At 45.5% G+C, this 18,369-nt stretch overlaps 1 protein-coding gene and 1 long non-coding RNA gene across 3 annotated transcripts; one reads left to right on the plus strand and one right to left on the minus strand.

Annotated features, from left to right (window-relative positions):
• Nucleotides 1-701: 701 nt before the first annotated feature.
• On the plus strand, nucleotides 702-4,461 carry LOC118111425. Its single transcript, XR_004697091.2, has 3 exons — nucleotides 702-749; nucleotides 1,131-1,304; nucleotides 4,402-4,461. It is a non-coding gene; the product is annotated as an uncharacterized LOC118111425 (long non-coding RNA).
• A 933-nt stretch (nucleotides 4,462-5,394) lies between these two features.
• On the minus strand, nucleotides 5,395-13,038 carry e2f8 (E2F transcription factor 8). Of its 2 annotated transcripts, none has more exons than XM_035151443.2 (13): nucleotides 12,730-13,038; nucleotides 11,116-11,376; nucleotides 10,860-11,013; nucleotides 10,452-10,742; nucleotides 9,948-10,109; nucleotides 9,719-9,856; nucleotides 9,391-9,600; nucleotides 9,223-9,307; nucleotides 8,198-8,693; nucleotides 7,813-8,079; nucleotides 7,572-7,704; nucleotides 6,881-7,203; nucleotides 5,395-6,157 (listed from the first exon to the last, which is right to left on the minus strand). In XM_035151443.2, exons 2-13 carry the CDS (start codon nucleotides 11,284-11,286, stop codon nucleotides 5,990-5,992), a joined length of 2,598 nt encoding a protein of 865 aa, XP_035007334.1. In that variant the 5' UTR covers nucleotides 11,287-11,376; nucleotides 12,730-13,038; the 3' UTR covers nucleotides 5,395-5,989. The 2 variants fall into 2 exon arrangements, with proteins under 2 accessions (XP_035007334.1, XP_035007342.1); XM_035151451.2 differs by lacking the exon at nucleotides 12,730-13,038 and adding an exon at nucleotides 11,981-12,551.
• Nucleotides 13,039-18,369: the final 5,331 nt, after the last annotated feature.

Raw genomic sequence — 18,369 nt, forward strand, 5'->3', positions numbered from 1 at the left:
ATTAGTTTCCAACCAGTTCAGAATGCAGCAGCTTCTCACTGGTATTAAACGGCAACATCACATCTCCCTGATCCTCGCTTCTCTCCATTGGCTCCCTGTCCGTTTTAGAATTGATTTTAAGATTTTACTGATCACTTTTAAAGCATCTGGCCCCAAACTACATCACAGAATTATTGAGCCCGTATGTTCCTGCACGCAGCCTTAGATCCTCAGGTGGATCCTGCTGTTCCAAAGTCCAGGTTGAAAACTAAACCGTGACCGTGCTTTTACCATCAGGGCCCCTCGGCTTTGGAACGGCCCCCTGAGGAGATAAGGCAGAGTTAGTGACTTCTTTTAAATCAATTCTTAAAACCCATTTTTATAGACTTGCTTTTATGTGATGTTGTGTTTTGACTTTGTTTTTATCATTTCCACCTGTTATTTACTTGTTCATTTATCTCTATTGTCATTTTACTGCTTTTATGGGTTCAAGTTTTATTTATTTTTCTTGCTTTGCTGTCAAAGCACTTTGTAAACTCTGTTTTTAAAAAGTATTATATCAATAAAGTTTATTATTATTATTATTTATTCAGGTTGTGGGGCTGCAGTCTGTCACAGATCAGCTGTTCTTCTCTGGCTTCAGCTCTGAGGTCAAACCCCTCTCATCTGAGAGAACTGGATCTGAGTCTAAACGACAACCTGCAGGACTCAGGAGTGAAGGAGCTGTGTGGTTTTCTACAGAGTCCAACCTGTCGACTGGAGACTCTGAGGTCAGTTCACTGACTGACTTTTGTAGATCTCATATCTATAATACAGCATTTATACCCAATTGATCTCATTTAATTCTAATTTAACATAATTCCTCTTCATAATAACGTGATCCATTCATTAATTAATCTGTGACATTTTAAATATTCAGCTACTTGTTAAAACACATCTGAGTTTAGTTCTGGATTTCCTAAACTGATCTGCAGGACAGAGACCGGGTCCAAATAATATATTTTTACCGAATCAGGACTAGTTTTTAGTCCAACATGTCTGATTTCATATTTATCTTCCATATTATGAGTCTGTGCTGACATGAATATTTGTGTGTTATTTTCACACATGAACTCAGTTTAATTTACAGTGTAGTTTTATCCTTTATCCAGGTTGGAGAGCTGCAGACTGTCAGAGATCAGCTGTTCTTCTCTGGCTTCAGCTCTGAGGTCAAACCCCTCTCATCTGAGAGAACTGAATCTGAGAGGAAACGACCTGCAGGTCTCAGGAGTGAAGGAGCTGCTTGAGCTAAAGCAGCGTTCAGGCTATCGACTGCAGATTGTGAGGTCAGTAGATGGTTGGAGTCAGTCCACGCTGCTTTCATCAGTATGTTACTAAACACAGTCAGTATCACAGTTCAGATCCAGGGTCTGTGCTACCAAGCAGGATTTGTGGTTATCAGGTTAACTTCAGGTTTAGTTTTTTCAGTCCTACGAAGCTCGTTCACTTCTTAACGAGGTAAATCACCATGGTAACTTCTGATGAACGGCTAACCTGCTCCAGGTTAAGTTGGAGATCAACCCGTATAAAAGCTCCGCCCACTGACCACAGTGACTCTTCACTGTTGTGTGGTGCACACTCTCCTTAAAGGGACGGATAAGGGAAGTTTAAATCAACGTCTGGTTGGTTCAGTTGATTTCTAACTCACCCAGAACATCTCAATCTCTCCAGACTCATCCTGTCACCAAAACACCAGATGCACTCAGTCAGCTTCCTGAAGATAGGTCCAGTGTGTCCTCAGAGTCAGTGTGTGTCCTCAGTGTCAGTGTGTGTCCTCAGAGTCAGTGTGTGTGTCCTCAGAGTCAGTGTGTGTCCTCAGAGTCAGTGTGTGTCCTCAGAGTCAGTGAGACAGTGTGTGTCCTCAGAGACAGTGAGTGTCCTCAGAGACAGTGAGACAGTGAGTGTCCTCAGAGACAGTGTGTGTCCTCAGAGTAAGTGTGTGTCCTCAGAGTCAGTGTGTGTCCTCAGAGACAATGTGTGTCCTCAGAGCCAGTGAGTGTCCTCAGAGTCAGTGTGTGTCCTCAGAGTCAGTGAGACAGTGTGTGTCCTCAGAGTCAGTGTGACAGTGTGTCCTCAGAGACAGTGAGACAGTGTGTGTCCTCAGAGACAGTGTGTGTCGTCAGAGTCAGTGTGTTTTCTTCAGAGTCAGTGTGTGTCCTCAGTCAGGGAGACGGTGTGTGTCCTCAGAGACAGTGTGTGTCCTCAGAGTCAGTGGGACAGTGTGTGTCCTCAGAGTCAGTGTGTGTCCTCAGAGACAGTGAGACAGTGAGTGTCCTCAGAGACAGTGTGTGTCCTCAGAGTAAGTGTGTGTCCTCAGAGTCAGTGTGTGTCCTCAGAGACAATGTGTGTCCTCATAGTCAGTGTGTGTCCTCAGAGTCAGTGAGACAGTGTGTGTCCTCAGAGACAGTGAGACAGTGTGTGTCCTCAGAGTCAGTGAGTGTCCTCAGAGTCAGTGTGTGTCCTCAGAGTCAGTGAGACAGTGTGTGTCCTCAGAGTCAGTGTGACAGTGTGTCTTCAGAGACAGTGAGACAGTGTGTGTCCTCAGAGACAGTGTGTGTCCTCAGAGTCAGTGTGTGTCCTCAGAGTCAGTGTGTGTCCTCAGAGTCAGTGAGACAGTGTGTGTCCTCAGAGTCAGTGTGACAGTGTGTCCTCAGAGACAGTGAGACAGTGTGTGTCCTCAGAGACAGTGTGTGTCCTCAGAGTCAGTGTGTGTCCTCAGAGTCAGTGTGTGTTCTCAGAGTCAGTGTGTGTCCTCAGAGTCAGTGTGTGTCCTCAGAGTCAGTGAAACAGTGTGTGTCCTCAGAGTCAGTGTGACAGTGTGTCCTCAGAGACAGTGAGACAGTGTGTGTCCTCAGAGACAGTGTGTGTCCTCAGAGTCAGTGTGTGTCCTCAGAGTCAGTGTGTGTTCTCAGAGTCAGTGTGTGTCCTCAGAGTCAGTGAGTGTCCTCAGAGACAGTGTGTGTCCTCAAAGACAGTGAGACAGTGTGTCCTCAGAGTCAGTGTGTGTGTCCTCAGAGTCAGTGAGTGTCCTCAGAGACAGTGTGTGTCGTCAGAGTCAGTGAGACAATGTGTGTCCTCAGAGACAGTGAGACAGTGTGTGTCCTCAGAGTCAGTGTGTGTCGTCAGAGTCAGTGTGTTTTCTTCAGAGTCAGTGTGTGTCCTCAGTCAGGGAGACGGTGTGTGTCCTCAGAGACAGTGTGTGTCCTCAGAGTCAGTGGGACGGTGTGTGTCCTCAGAGTCAGTGTGTGTCCTCAGAGACAGTGAGACAGTGAGTGTCCTCTGAGACAGTGTGTGTCCTCAGAGTCAGTGTGTGTCCTCAGAGACAATGTGTGTCCTCAGAGTCAGTGTGTGTCCTCAGAGACAGTGAGACAGTGTGTGTCCTCAGAGTCAGTGTGTGTCCTCAGAGACAGTGGACAGTGTGTGTCCTCAGAGTCAGTGAGACAGTGTGTGTCCTCAGAGTCAGTGTGTGTCCTCAGAGACAGTAAGACAGTGTGTGTCCTCAGAGATAGTGAGACAGTGAGTGTCCTCAGAGACAGTGAGACAGTGTGTCCTCAGAGACAGTGTGTGTCCTCAGAGTCAGTGAGACAGTGTGTGTCCTCAGAGTCAGTGAGACAGTGTGTGTCCTCAGAGTCAGTGTGTGTCCTCAGAGTCAGTGAGACAGTGTCTGTCCTCAGAGTCAGTGAGACAGTGTGTGTCCTCAGAGACAGTGAGACAGTGTGTGTCACATCCTGGGATTCAAACGTTTCTCATCAAGAATCTTCTTCTCTTCCACTCGTCTTGTTAGTAAACAACAGATTCAGATCTCGTGGCCTCGAGTTATTTATCTCGTTCACACACGTTATTATATCGTGGTCACGTAATATATTTTTACCAAATGCCACCAGGGGGCGCTGTAACTTACACATTGACACAATCCCAGATGTTTTACCAGCTGTTCTTCCTGCATTTAGCAGCTGTAACTGAGTTTCTTTTATTCTGGATCATGTGTTTGTTCTCCTCTGATTTTTATTATAGAACAGTTTGATCCTCGTTGTGAAATATGAGGCTCTGCTGTCAGTCAAACTGTCCATGTCTGTGATTGGTCATACGCAGTAAACCCCGCCCCTTTTATGTGCACGTGCTCACACAGTGAAACATGGCTTCACCTGTAACAGCAGTAAATCCACCTCTCAGGTGTCCACTCTGCACTTTGACATGCAGAGGAAACACACTTAGCTCTTAGCGTGTTCATTCCAACACGTGAACATGAAGCAGAGAGGAAGCTGCTCCACCTCTGAACAGGACTGAAGTCCCTGCTGCTCTTTCTACTGGATGTGCTGCATCACTGACTCACAGCTGATGAAGTGAGTCTCTGGAAACACTGATGTCTTCTTCTCTCAACAGTTGGGAGGGATCTTTGTGGAGGTGAGTGTGAAGAGGACAGTGTGTGTGGACGGAGGCTGAGCTGTGTCCTGAGGATCCAGAGGCTGAAGCAGCAGCAGCTTGTGTGTAGAGCGGCTCTGACTGGGCCTTGTTGCTGGGAGGCAGAGTGGAGACAGAGCTCCAGAGGAATCAGAGGAGGTGAGCTGCTCTGAGATCAGCTGTCACACAGAGTCCAGTCCACCATCCTCCCTGTGTGTTCCTGTGGATGTGACACAGCATCATCAGTGGATCTGCTGCTGCTCTGTCCTTTGACTCAGTGTCTGCAGACACACTCACGCTCCTCCACCTCCTCCACTCTTTTATTCACTCACATATTCTGAACACAAACACACTCAGCAGATTATTTCTGTTCACGACGACATGACTGCAGATCAACACTTTTCTAAATCTGTTTTTAAGTAATTTTAAACCTCTGGAGTCTTTACCTGATTTGTCTTGTGTGTTTTTTGGGTCTAATATGTTGAAAAATGTATTTTCTGAAATAAAAAAGATACCAAACATCAGCAAGGTGAAACTAAATTTAACGTGGTATTTAAAACTAGCCGCAGTAGCCGAGGACTCTAAAGGATTCAGGCACGTTCATATTATATTGTAGAAAGTTAATTTGCAGTTAAATGATGGAGATGACTGAACTAAGTCGTCTGAATCAGGAAACATGTTTCTTATTTATTCAAAGAGTAAGAATGAGGTGAGAGGAAATGAGAAATCATTTTAATTATAAGGGAAGAAAACAGTTTGAATGGGAGAAACTTCATCAGAGAACTGAGGAGAGCTTTGGAGATACTTGGTGTAAAAATACCAAATATAGAAATGAAATTTAATGAAGAAGAAGGGTAATATATATGAATTAAACTAAACTGGAACAAAAAAACTTAAAATCAGGCTCAGTGGATATGCAGCATATGGAGAAATTCCTCTGGAGGAGAAAAGAAAAACCAGACATGACGTGTGACGTTCTTAGAAAAACACATTCAAATTTATTCAGCATTTTACATTTCGCAGGACATCAAAAACAATTTGTCATTTGCTTATAAATTAAACTCATCAAATCGTTTGATTAGTCTCAAGTATTCACACATTCTTGACAATTCCATTTTTTAAAAAAGGGGGCAACAGTTAACATGTACATATGTGCAAGAGTAAAGTCATCTTATTAAAATGATCAGTCAATCAAACTCGTCTCTTCAGTTCAAAACATCCGTCCGAGCTGCGTGTGGCGCTATTTATACTTTTACTACTTGTGGTAATTTGAAGAAAAATTTGATACAACAAAAAATAAAACAAAAATTATAATTCTGTTCCATTAGTTTATGAACCCCCCCCCATCACAATGAGTGTTGCTGGTGAAGTTGGTTTGAAATCACACTCCCAGTCCGGCAGCTATTTTTAGAGCCGACTGTGATAAGAACCAAGGCCGCTGTGAAATACTCAGAGGTAGAGAATACTGTAACACGCTAAACAAACCAAATAACATCAGAAACACCAACCGACCACCACACAGACGCAGCACTCACACACGTAATCAACACAGACACCGGAGCGTTTCCCTTCACGACTCCTCGGACGCCACGTCCAGCTTCCTCTGAGGGATGTAAACGGTTTGGGAGGCCGCGTGTCCAGCTGTGGTCACCATGGCGGCCAGAGGCGAGAGGGGGACCGGCGTGTGGAAGAAGCTGTGCTGGGGGAGCGCGGCCCCTTTGGGGGTGGTCATCAGGGGCTGGACAACGGACAGAGTTCAGTTAGTGGGACGGCTCATGATTCACGGTTATGATAAATAAGTCAATGGAAATGAAAATAAAGAATGAAAAGCAGTTCAATTTCAATACATCCTCCCTCCAATATCTTTTTGTCAAGCGTTACAATCAATTTGACCATTTATTGATATTTTTCAAGCACTACATTTTTTGTTTTGCACTTCCCTAAAGTCTGGGCACTTTGGACAGACATTAAAAACCCTGCATCTTCTACAAATATAAAGGATATAGTATATAAGTATACCCCTATAGTTAAATTACATGACGGACTTCCTCAGACTGAACAAAGCTGATGACATTATACCAGTGAGTCTCAACCTGGGGGTCGTGAGATCATTTCTTTACAAATTCAAATGACATTTTGTACTGGGAATTGTTTTTGTATTGAATTGTCAGTACCAGTAATAAGATTGAATAGTTATTATTGAGTGTTTGTGAGAATCAAAGTCTGTTTCTGTGATGTATTAACAACTTAATTTGTAATTCAGCAGGTCCAGAGTCAGGTCAGGGGGCGTTCTGGCCACACAGCAGCGACCTGGCGGCTCAGTCGTGCACCAATCTGACTTTACCAGTGGGTCGCGACTCACAAAACTTGAAAAGCAACATTTAAGTACCCCATTCCACCCAAAGAGTTAAAAACAATCAAGTTAGTTAGTGAGTCAGAACACAGAAGAGTGTATTTTCACCTGTTGTACACTGAACAGCGTCACTGGGTGTGCAGGCACAGGGGACACGGGTTTGATGAAGACCATGCCTCTCTGCTGCAGAGACAGCGGGGCTGACAGGGGGCTGGACAGGGAGTTGCAACGCTCTGGAGTCTGAGGGGCAGCGAAGGCGTTTCCTGGGCTGGAGATCAGGCCCAGGTTCTGCAGGGTGAAGTTGAGGATGGCCGGACTGGGGCTGTGGAGGTGGTGAGCCTGCTGCGAGGGGCGCGGAGAGTCGGCAGCAGCGGGTCGGTGGAGGCGAAGGCTGGTGGGTGTCATCTCCTGGACCGAGGCAGGTCTGGAGCCTGTGGACAACAAAATAAAAAAACTGTCTGAGCTCTTCTGATGACGTTTGACGTCGAATTATTGTTCGTTCTGAAAATATGATTCCATTCATCATTTTGACGATAAATTAGCTCTTTAAGACGTTAAAAACAGACTCTGGTCTTAAATTTGACTTTGGTATTTTTCTGTACATTGTATATTTTTGATATTCTACCATTGATCAGACAAATCAATTCTATCATCATCTGAAAAGTGATTAATTTCAATAGTTAAATCAGTTAAATTTAACTGGAGTGATGACGATGAACAGTTTCCAGTGTTGATCTAACTATAACAAAGTATAGTATAGTGAAACATGAACAGACGTCAGATTCTCTGTGGTATTTACCTGCGGTTGGTGTTTGGTAAATGTACGTGGGGGTTGAGGTCTTGTGGCTTTCTCCCCCTGAAGCTTTACTTTCCTTGTAGCTGATGAGGGACTGCTGGGAGATCGGGATCAGGTATCCGGCCGGTACTAAAGTCTGGATGGGCAGAAAAACAAATGTCTCGTATGCAGCTAAAACACGTGAAGGCTTTTAAAATCCTTCCTGGAATAACACTTAGCACAGAAAGCATCGTTCATTATTTACCTCGGTGTGGAGTTGTCCGGGTGTGAGGGGCACAGCTCTGACCGGGGTCAATCCCGTCTCGCTGTCAGAGTTGACAGTCTTGTCCTCTGTGTCCAGGAGGGTCTCCAAGCTCTGTTCTAGCGTCTGATTGGCCCCAGCACCAGTGGGGGTGTTGACAAACTCCGGGTCCAGGTGGAGGACGCGGGGCGAGGGCCGGCTGGACAGCTGGTCGCCACGACGGGCTTTCAGACGGGCCTGCAGGATCTCACACAGCTTCGGAGAGGTGTCCTACAGGGGGCAGAATACAGGGGGGTGACTTTTCTGGACGTAAATGTCCCAGAATGCATTTCGTGTTGCCCTGTTGTTGTGGGTTTCATACATTGTGGCCACTTCTTTTATTTCTCACCTTAAAGTTTGGGTCGGCCCTCTTGGCTTTGGACGGGCTGCTCTCCACAGCTGAATCTGGATGCAGCCGTTTGAGCGCCGTGGGGCTGGCGTCTGACGTCTTGCTGGTAGACGGCGCATTCGGGCTTTGTCCGCTTTTATCCTCAAAGGTCATAGAGCGCACGGCGAGGCTGGTCGGCTGCGGCCTGGCCAGAGGGTTTGGCCTGAGGGAAGACGGTTGTAGATACACAGCGTAGGGCCCGCTCCCCCGCTGCTGGGGAAACAGGACGGGGATCAGGGGCGAACACTGTGTGGGGATGTAAGCGACGGCGCCTGCGGACTGCAGTGACAGTGGGGGGTGGGGGGTTAGGTGGAGTGTAGTGTTGACTCCAGGCTCCTGGGTTGAAGTCCATAACGGTGCCTGAGGCGGTTCCATTGAATGAGAGGAGGTCGGCTGGAGTCTCGCAGCGGCTGCGTCCGACTCAGCAGCAGCAGCTTTAAGGTTTTTACCTCCAGACCTGGAACAGAAGCAAAACTCATTTAATAATCCAGAAATCTGCAATGATTTCATTGTAAAATACTAAATCAGAGCTGAACCTTTAGTTGCTTCTCTTTTTCTCTATCAAAGCGGTAAATCATCCATTACTGTTCTCTCTTTTCTGTTTTAAAGGAAAATATGACAAACAAATAAAGGGATGTAAAAATAAAGTCAATGTAAACAGAAGCAGTTAGAAAGAGAAACAGATTTCTACTCACAGTATGAACACATGAGCATGATTACTCAAAAACCATTGAACCGATTTCCGTGATATTCCAAAATATGACCCAAAATAAGAACCAATTAAATTGCCAGAGCAAATCTGGATGAATTGGCGTGTCCAGAAATACTTTCCCCACTTCCTTCAACATGGCGAGATCCATATTAATTTGACACTTTCTGGTTGACTTTCCTCTGCACCAAATTCACTCATGTATAACTGAGCCAGATTTGATTACAAGAACTCAACAGTTCAGGCTGAATACAAATCTAAATGGGACCAAACTTACACAGTTGACTCCTGGTCGAGCTGGATTTTACAGATGGCGGCAAGTTGAGCCATCTTGTTCGGGATGTCGCTGTTTGATGAATCACCTTAAGACAAGAGAAGATGCATGTGTCATCACACCATTAACAAACCTACAAAACAGGGACCTGCAGATCTGGACTCTACTCACTGGTCTTGACAGGACTGCTGGGCGCCGAGTTGATCTTGCGCCGGTCGTCCTGGATGCTCTTTACCAGCTTTATGAGGGAGGGGTGCCGGGTGAAACTGCGTTTAGCCCCCGGTGAGGAAAAGAGTTTTTTGGCACAGTTGTCCACAGACGCACGTGATTCCAGAACATTTTTCTTCCTGCTTGGACATTCAATCATGGAGCTCCCCAGGTCTGAAACAAGAATTGAACGTTTGTTGCCTATAGAATATGTGTTCACATATCACAAACTTACTGTAAACGCTGAACCAACATTGAAAAATAGCAAATAAGAAACGAGGTCTGGCGATACCTTTGACTTGTGGGAATTCTACGGGGCCGACCCATTCGAAGGCGGGTTTCCTCCCCCGCTCTTCTGTCACGTGCACTTTCTCGATGAGCTTCAGGCTCCGCAGCACGTTAGCTATATCATAGAGCCGCCGCACTTTGGCTGCAAACACATAAGCAAACAGTGAAATGATTTGATGTCAACACAGAGACAGAGAGGAAAACACTTTTTGTCCGTCAGACTCTGTGCTCACTCTTGAACTTGTTCTTGTCTTGATCGGCGCCCTGGTCCTCTCCGATCAGGATCTTCGCAGCCACGTCCAGGCTGACCACGCGAGGATAAGACACCAGGAAGAGCATGACAAACTTCTGGCTCATCACCCGCAGAGATTTGTCCTTCCGGCTGTTGACAGAGGCTGGACGGGACAAACAGCGAGACAGGAAGAGGACGATTTGTTTAAATATGAATCACTCAGGTAGCAGGTTCTTGTCATTGTCTCTTGGATGTTTAATTCTAAGACAAACGTTGTGTGTGGTGTATTCACAGGGACGTCAGACGGAGAGTTTGTGGTGATAAGAGCTGACGACCGTGAACATGATCACGTGATCTCTGCAGCAATTAAGCAATATTCATTTTCAACACCCTCCAACATCTTTTTCAAGGATATTCATTACCCCAGCAAAACCACAGCTAACCGCGCTCTGATTGATGTATGGACAGCCAGAGGAAGTGGACCGAAGACTCTCCAGCTTCTCACCTGCTTTGAACTCCACGCCCGGAAGCTCCACGAAGAAGAGCTCCTTCTGGCCCTGCTCGCTGCTCTCCAGCTCCACCAGCTCCTCGTTCTCCTTCTCTTCCAGGAGACGCTGCCGGATCTGCTGCATCTGCTGACCGTACCGCTGCTCCTCGCCCACCTGCTTCAGAATGGCCAGGGTCTGGGCCAGCTTGGAGCGGCCGTGCCACGTGTAGCGGTTCTTGGCCGAGCGGCTCACCATGTGCAGGCTCTCCAGCACGTTCATGATGTCGTAGATGCGCCGGCGCTCCACACCTGTACGGACAAAAAAAGGGAAAAGACATTGAATCAACTCTAGGAAAAAACTAGCACAACATAAGTTACTGATGTAAAAGAAAGCTTAAGCTAAAGACAAAGACAGAGAGGACGTACTGAGCTCAGTGGCCACGTCGTCCAGACAGATGTCGTTGTTGAGGGCGGGGTTTGGGTAATCTGGGTAGCGGGCGAGGAACTTGTGACAGAGCAAACCCAAACTCTTTTCTTTTCTGCTGATCATTCTCTCAGACTCTTCTCCGTTTTCAGCGTCCTGCAAAAATAACACGGACAAGAGCAGAAAAATGAATATTTGAACAGCTTGTCTCAACAGAGAGAATCTGTCACGTGTTAATTCTCGGACGTATTTTAATACCTGTGCAGAGTCGAGACCTTCCCGTCCGTCAGGGTCCATGCACAGCTCCTTCTCTCGGTTCCTCATGTCAGGACTAGCAGCACTGATGAGCATTTTAAGGTTGGAGGTCGGCGTCCATGGATCAACAGAACCTCCCTCCCGTCCTTTCTTAGGCGTAGCGAGGGGACCCATGGTTCGCTGGTTCTCCTCCGACACCGCACGCGTGTCAGATGATCTCTTCGAGGTATTTACAGGAACCTGAGGTTTTACAAAGCCATCGTCCTGGTCAGGAGAAAGAGAGAGTGAATGAGTTAGATACGATTTAAATCAATCCAACGCGGGTATTTCACCCTTAGAATAAAAATTTTTTTGATTAGATTTTGAGATGTTTTGCTGTTTTGACATTGTCCACCTTAGCATGGGTATTTCAGAAAGGTTCATATTAATTAGAGATACATTCAGCTAAAGGTTGGGACACTATCCTCTTTAATAATCAACTGATTTCAGTGTATAAAATATTCAAATCGTGAAAAATGCAAGTGCTCCACAGAGAGGAATAAAAACAAAAGTCCTGTTTAGAGTAAAGTAAAGAGACCAAAAAGCAACTTACCCTAACTTTACTGAACACTAGCTAACTAACTTTAAAAGAAACTCAATCAATCATTTTCTAACAAGTATGACAATTTCTCTCTAATAATCAATGCATTTTCAGTTAATAAAATCTCACAACAACAACAATAATGACTTAGTTCACCCTAGCTACCACGAACTCTACTCTACAAACTATAAAACCAACTCAACGGGAGTTTGTCCTGCATTATTCCAGTTAGTCAGTTAATTGAAACACGAGACTTTAGGTGAATAAACATTATTATTTCAGTTTTACCGCTTTCAGGACGAAACGCGTTGGTCTGTTCTACACCCGCGCGACGACATCGAGTCAGATAAAAACGCGGAGATTAAATCACCTTCCCGTTCTGCGCGATAACGAGGATCAATAAATTAAATACATCGGTTTAAATCTCATTAAAAACGTCTCATCCGTGTTGGCGGTAACTGACGTGCGATCCGTCGAATCCCCGCAGCGGTCCCGCCCTTTTCCCCGTAAGAGGCGGCCAATGGGAGCGCGGCACGAGGCGGCGTACCGGAAGCGAAGGCTGTCCCGCGCAGGTGAAATGTTTTTGAAAAATCCTTGGCGCGGAACGTGTTTTACGGAAACGCCGGCGGATCCACGTTAAGCCTTTTTGTACCCGTTGATGTGTGACCCGCCGTTAACGTGACGGCGACACGGACAACGTGAAGAAGTGTGTCGGGTGTCGCGGGAGTAGTTTGGGCTCATGTTTGTGGGGACGGAGCCGGAGACGAGCGCCCGGCGTCCGGTTTGGTTCAGAGAGGAAAACCCGTTAAATCAGTAAAAAAAACCGGACGATCCGGTAACTTCCCGAGCGGCCGCGGTTTAAATCCAACAGAGTCAAACACACGGCGAAGAGTTACGTTAAGGTTACGCCGCCTGTACGTGAATCCAGGAGGCGGTAACCCCCCCGCGACACCGAAACCGCAGATTTAAATCGAGCCAAACTTTTTGTATCCCCTCACAGAGAATAGCAACGCTTCTCAGATGTTTCCCACACTTACCGAAAATCCGCAGAACGACCTCTTGCTCAGAAGAACCCCCTCATCGTCACAGTCTGTTCCAGATGTGAGGTTTGAAAACACGAGATCTCAAACTTCCGGGTTCCAAACGAGGATAAAACTCCAAAGAGGAAACAGTCAAATGTGTCCGCAGCTCCCAGGTTTCTGTGTTTTCATCCCGGTGTTGGTCAAAGTTTACAGCAGAGGAGCAAAGTTTGATCCTGGTGTGTGTGTCCAGCAGAGTTTAGCCCCGCCCAGTGTAAGCATGCTGCCAACGTCACCAAACACTAGCCCCTGCACTTCCGCCATCTCCTCCTCCTCCTCCTCCTCCTCCAGGCTGACATCACAGTGGTGGAGTGAGCTTCAGGTTCACACTGCACATTTCAAACACATGCATGCACAGACATGTGAGTGATTCCAACACAAAGGAGAAATACAAATGTATGGAAATCATATTAGATTGCACGTGCACCTTGTTATTTGTTTTGAGAAAGTCCTGCACCACACTGGTGGTCAACGCACTTCCAATGAAGACATCTCATGCAAGTAGAAAAATGAGGTGTGAAAATTAAGAAAGCAGCTCCATCAACACCTGCAGATACAGAAACACGCTGCAATTTGGGAAAACGACAACGGGAACGTTTCCAGGGGACCGCAAACAAGTGATGAACCTGGCTGTAGTTCAATGCTCTGTGGATTCGCAGTGCATTGAGCTCCCTCGCTCACCGTACTGTACAAACAAAGTTATCACTGTCAACCGAGGCCACTGCGGGGGTCACAAAATGGCCTCACTCCAGAAGACCTCAGTCACCTGAGCAGAGAGGAGGTTGCTCTGGCCCATAATACAAAACAAAAACCAACATTAAATCCATAATAATAATAATAGGGCGGCTGTGGTTGTGGTTCAGGAGGTAAAGTGGGTCGTCCACTAACCAGAAGGTCGTTGGTCCTTGCTCAAGACCCTGAATGGGGAAAAGTGCTTTGTATGGTCATCGAGACTAGAAAAGCTCTTTATAAATACAAACCGTTTACCAGTAATAGAACAGAATAGTTGACAATAAAGTGGTGTAGGATAATCAAAAGGATTTAAAAAATGACATGTTTTAAGAAGTGATTATGTCTTTAATTCTTCAAGCCTCAGAATAAGTGACATCAACAGATTAGATTAATATTAAAACAGACAAAATCCCCAGTCGTCCTCCCAAAATGTGTCTTAACCAGTTTATCTGAATCCAATATGATGCTTCACCTTGTTTTTATACTTATACAGTACTTAGGTGAATGTATTTATGGAATACATTCCATCAATGCAAGGTGAGAAATTATTTTAAAATCATCTGTGGTATTTGTTGCCATCAGATTTCTATCTTATTTATATCATATTACATTTCTTGTGTTCGGCAACCAGATGTGTTGATGTACAGAACTTCATTTACTTCCTATTTCTTTCCCGACAAAATCCTTTAAGAATTTATGCAAAATGTGAAGATGTTTCCGGCCGGTTGGATTTTTACAAGCCCGTCTGTCTATTTGCAGTAAAACAGAGTGAAACATGCTCTGGGCTCATTTAGCTGCAGAGGAAAACGTGCTGGGAAACAAATATCTGGCTGTTCGGTTGAAAACAGCTGTGAATCGTGCATCACATGCACAGATGCACAGATGCACACGGTAACCACACCACAGTAAATAACCAAATTTACATAATTGTTTGATGGAAGCATTTGCACGGTTTGCAGTAAACTCAGGTTTTACGTGATTTCATTATCAGGGAGAGATGTTTGGCTGCTCACGGGAAACAACTGTCCAGGTAATATGATCATTTACCTCATGGTCCTTAAACGGTTAAACTGGTTATCAGAACGTCACTGGACTTTGGTAACTTGATGAATTGGGAACTCGCACCACTGAAATATCAAATAATGCAGGTCTTGCATTATTAATTATATTTTTGTCCTGCTCTGTAGATGGAGCCTGTGTCAAAATCCTGTTTGGCGCCGGGGCCGTGCAGGCTGAGCTATTATTCCAGCACAGAAGTGGTTTCTGGGTAAATAATGTAGCCGCCATGTACAAATAGCCTTTTGTGTTCACCGGTGACAGGGCACATACATAATTCACCGGGAGCTGTCGGTGTGTGAGGTGGAGGTGCAGCAGCTAATGTTCACCCTAAACCCCCCTGATCTGCTCAAGCTGCCCACAGCGTCGTAAATTCAGGCCCAGTCTCATTTTTAAATGTCGAGTACTGAGTTGCAGAGAAAGACTGTTTTCAATAAACCACAGTGCAGGACCTCATTACTGCTCATGTCATTTCAATAAATCACACCAGGTTTTTGCATTTGAATAAAGTCCAATTAAATACATTTCTGCATGTGGCCCGTTCCTGTTGGGGATTACATCACAGCCATGCTTTTCAAAAACATACATCATACCATCTTCTGGTATTGTTGATAAAAACAAGAAAGACAAAGAGAACACACAGAAAGAACAAAACTTAAAAATAAAACCCAAATTCACTTATTGCATACAGAACCTACGACTTATCGAAATGTCTCTTCTTGCAGGTTTTCCTCAAGGTAACATATTTCATTTAAGTGGTCGCTGACGTGTCTCTGTCGTGACGCTAGGTGGCGCTACAGTCCTCCTCACTGGTAATCACCATGGAAACCGACGGGCACCTTCAAGGATGTTGGGAGAAAACACTCTCGAGCTCGAAGCATCCAGTGACGTAATGTTACGGGTGTGAGAATGAGGACCCTGATGCTGCCTTCAGGTACTGCTCGTCAATTTGACCACCCGCTCCAGCTGGGTGGGTACAGATTAGAAATGGACCCAGTTTGTCTGCATATCATGAAACAATGAGTGACCATGGTGAATATGTCTGTTTTGGCCAGAAGAATAAACTTAAATACTTCTTTCGATGGTCTGTGGTGGAGATACATGTCCATCACGCACTAAGTTTTTTCAAAGCCATGACACAAATTTTCTGTTTTGAGTTTAAAAACACGACCAAAACAACCATGAACCACTGAAAGGAGATCCACACTGCTGCAGCTCCGGTCTGCTGATACAAAATCAATTCAGCATAAGAAATAAGAATATATAAGTTTTACTAGAGATCAACGACCTGAGAGTTTTCCACCAATTTTTTGACCTATAAGTTTGTATCTGTGCTTCAATGTTTGGTCAGATCCAGCAAATATTCCCCTTAGTTTAGAATCATTAACATTTTAAAGGCTTTTATGTATTTATTTTAAGTGATGTCATGTTTTACGTTTTGTGTGGATCCCAGGAAGACCAACCAATGTGCATGTGAGCATTATACAAAACAAAACAAAACACAATTAGCTTGAAAGCACATTTGACGCGATTAAAAGAGGAAATAGTTTGTGCTGCAAAAGAAAACCGTGAACGCCAGTGTTTTCTGAAAGTGTGTGTCTTTTTCCGACAGTCCGTGAAGGCAGCAGCTGGCCGCTCTGCTCAGCAGCCGGAGGAGAGAGACAGACAGGAGGAGAGGAGGGAGGACAGACAGGAGGGGAGGACAGACAGACAGGGAGCATCACCTCCACCGACAGACACGGAGCAGTGCGGGGTGAGCATCTTTTCTTACCACACAAACTTCGGTTCCTCTACCTGCTCCCGGTGCGTTGGCTGCCCGCGGATCCAGAGCTTTCCGCACAGTTTCCAGAGAAGCTCGGGGGCTGCAGCTCGCGGAGTTCTCGCACATTCTCCCGCAGAGATGCTGCTGCTGCAGCTCCGAGCTTCTGCAGGCGACTGGTTCCACGTCTCAACTCCTCACTCAGTGTTGGTCCGTCGGCAAATTGCTTCCATTGGCAAGAACTGCGTTGCAGGAGAGGAAGTTTGCAAACGATGAAAAGTGAGAAAGTTGCGTTTGTGAAAAAGCACCACACCTGCAGGAATTAGCTGTGGGCTGTACTATGTCATGTGTGCAATTGATGGTAAATGTCACTGCACAGCATTTAGTCTGTAAATCCCATCATTAAAACTAAAACCATTCATTCTTCTGTGCCACATAGATCTTAGCTGTTGTTTAAAAAGTGTTAAAATCCCATCGCAGTGGCACCAGCTTCATGTTCCTTCATTATGTATATACACTGTATTTGTTTTGTCCTGAAAACAGTTTTTTAAAATGCACCTTTTCTCTTGTTGAGCTAAAGTAATTCCATTCCTTGAAAACCGTCTTGTTCATGAAGCCTGTGCTGCTTCCTACAGACGAGTTGGGATATTTGAGAGATGGACTAACTCAATTGTGGGTTTTTGGTCCCTTCATAAAATATATAAAGTCTTAAACTATGAAATAATTCCAGTATTTGCCTTAAGTTCTTTGACAACTCAGCTTTTTCAATAATATTTTAATGTAACTCTGTTTTTCTCAAGCACTTGTTCCCTGTCAGGATGCAGCACTCGACTCTCGAGCTGTGAGTGACACCAGCTTTCACACACCTGCCTTTGCTGCACATCTTTTTTTTTATTTGCTTTTTACACTTGTGGATGCTTCCTGGAAAACTGAAGTCTGCCCATTTCGCTGCACAGACACAGAATCCTGCCCTCGTCTTGTTCCCAGCGTCAGACGGATTGAGTCAGAAGCAGCACAGAGGATCACGATGAGGATCACACCCTCCTTTAGGATCCCATGATGTTTGAGGCAGAGAAAACCATCCTGTTTACCGTCGGCTCCTGTTCTCCGCCCTGATGCTGCAGCCTCTCGACACCAGGAGCTGTAAAGAAAGAGCATCGAGGAAGGATATGACGGAGACGCGGCATGTGGCTGAGCTCGGATCCCCCTGGAGATTGGGTACCATCTTTTTCATGAAGCAAAGTTGATGGACAGACCGTTTTTTGCTTTTGTATTGTTTTTGGCCACACATTCATGCACCACAGCTGGGATCCAGCCGGGAAGGGGACTGAAATCCTCTGAGCAGGTATTTCCCTTCGGTCCCAGAAAGGATATTTTTCACCGTGGAAGAGTCCGAGAACTCACTCACTTATGGGAAGATGGAGGCGGGAGCAGAGGCGAGTCCACCGCAGCACCCGAGGAGGAAACCTGTGCTGCACGGCTTGGAGGACCAGAAAAGGGTGAGTCGAGGAACCATCCTCTTCATCCTCCAGATGTTTGCATCTGCACTGTGCTGTGTGACGTGCGATGAGGCTGAGTCAGGGAAGTTGGGTTCGAGTGTTGACAGTCAAATCTGGATTGATTGATGTTTGGCAATGTGCAAAACAAAGGTACTGCTTCCTGATTGTGCTTCTTCTGGATGCCAGAGGATACTTCATCTAAATCAGTTTCCATGACGACTTTGGGCTGAAACAAATGTTTTTATAATGTCTCCCGAACCTCCCACAGTCTTTGAAATTCTAAATTTACATTCTAAACTTTCAACCAAACAGATTTAAACCAGATTGTTGAGTTGCAAAAATACAGAAACACCCTCTACTGGGTCAGGGATGATTTTTAAACATCTGCATCCTGACCTCGTCTGACCTTCATCACTTTTCACGAGGTGCCAAAGAAAGCACAACGATGTTGATTAAAAGCTAAAGCGTGTGTGAAAGCACTGAGGCGTCTTGTTAAGTCTTCTTTGATGCTTTGTGGTTTTGTAGAATTACTTCAGCAGCCTGCACTAAGAT

Source organism: Hippoglossus stenolepis, chromosome 1 (genome assembly GCF_022539355.2).
Source record: "Hippoglossus stenolepis isolate QCI-W04-F060 chromosome 1, HSTE1.2, whole genome shotgun sequence".
Classification (NCBI taxonomy): domain Eukaryota; kingdom Metazoa; phylum Chordata; class Actinopteri; order Pleuronectiformes; family Pleuronectidae; genus Hippoglossus; species Hippoglossus stenolepis.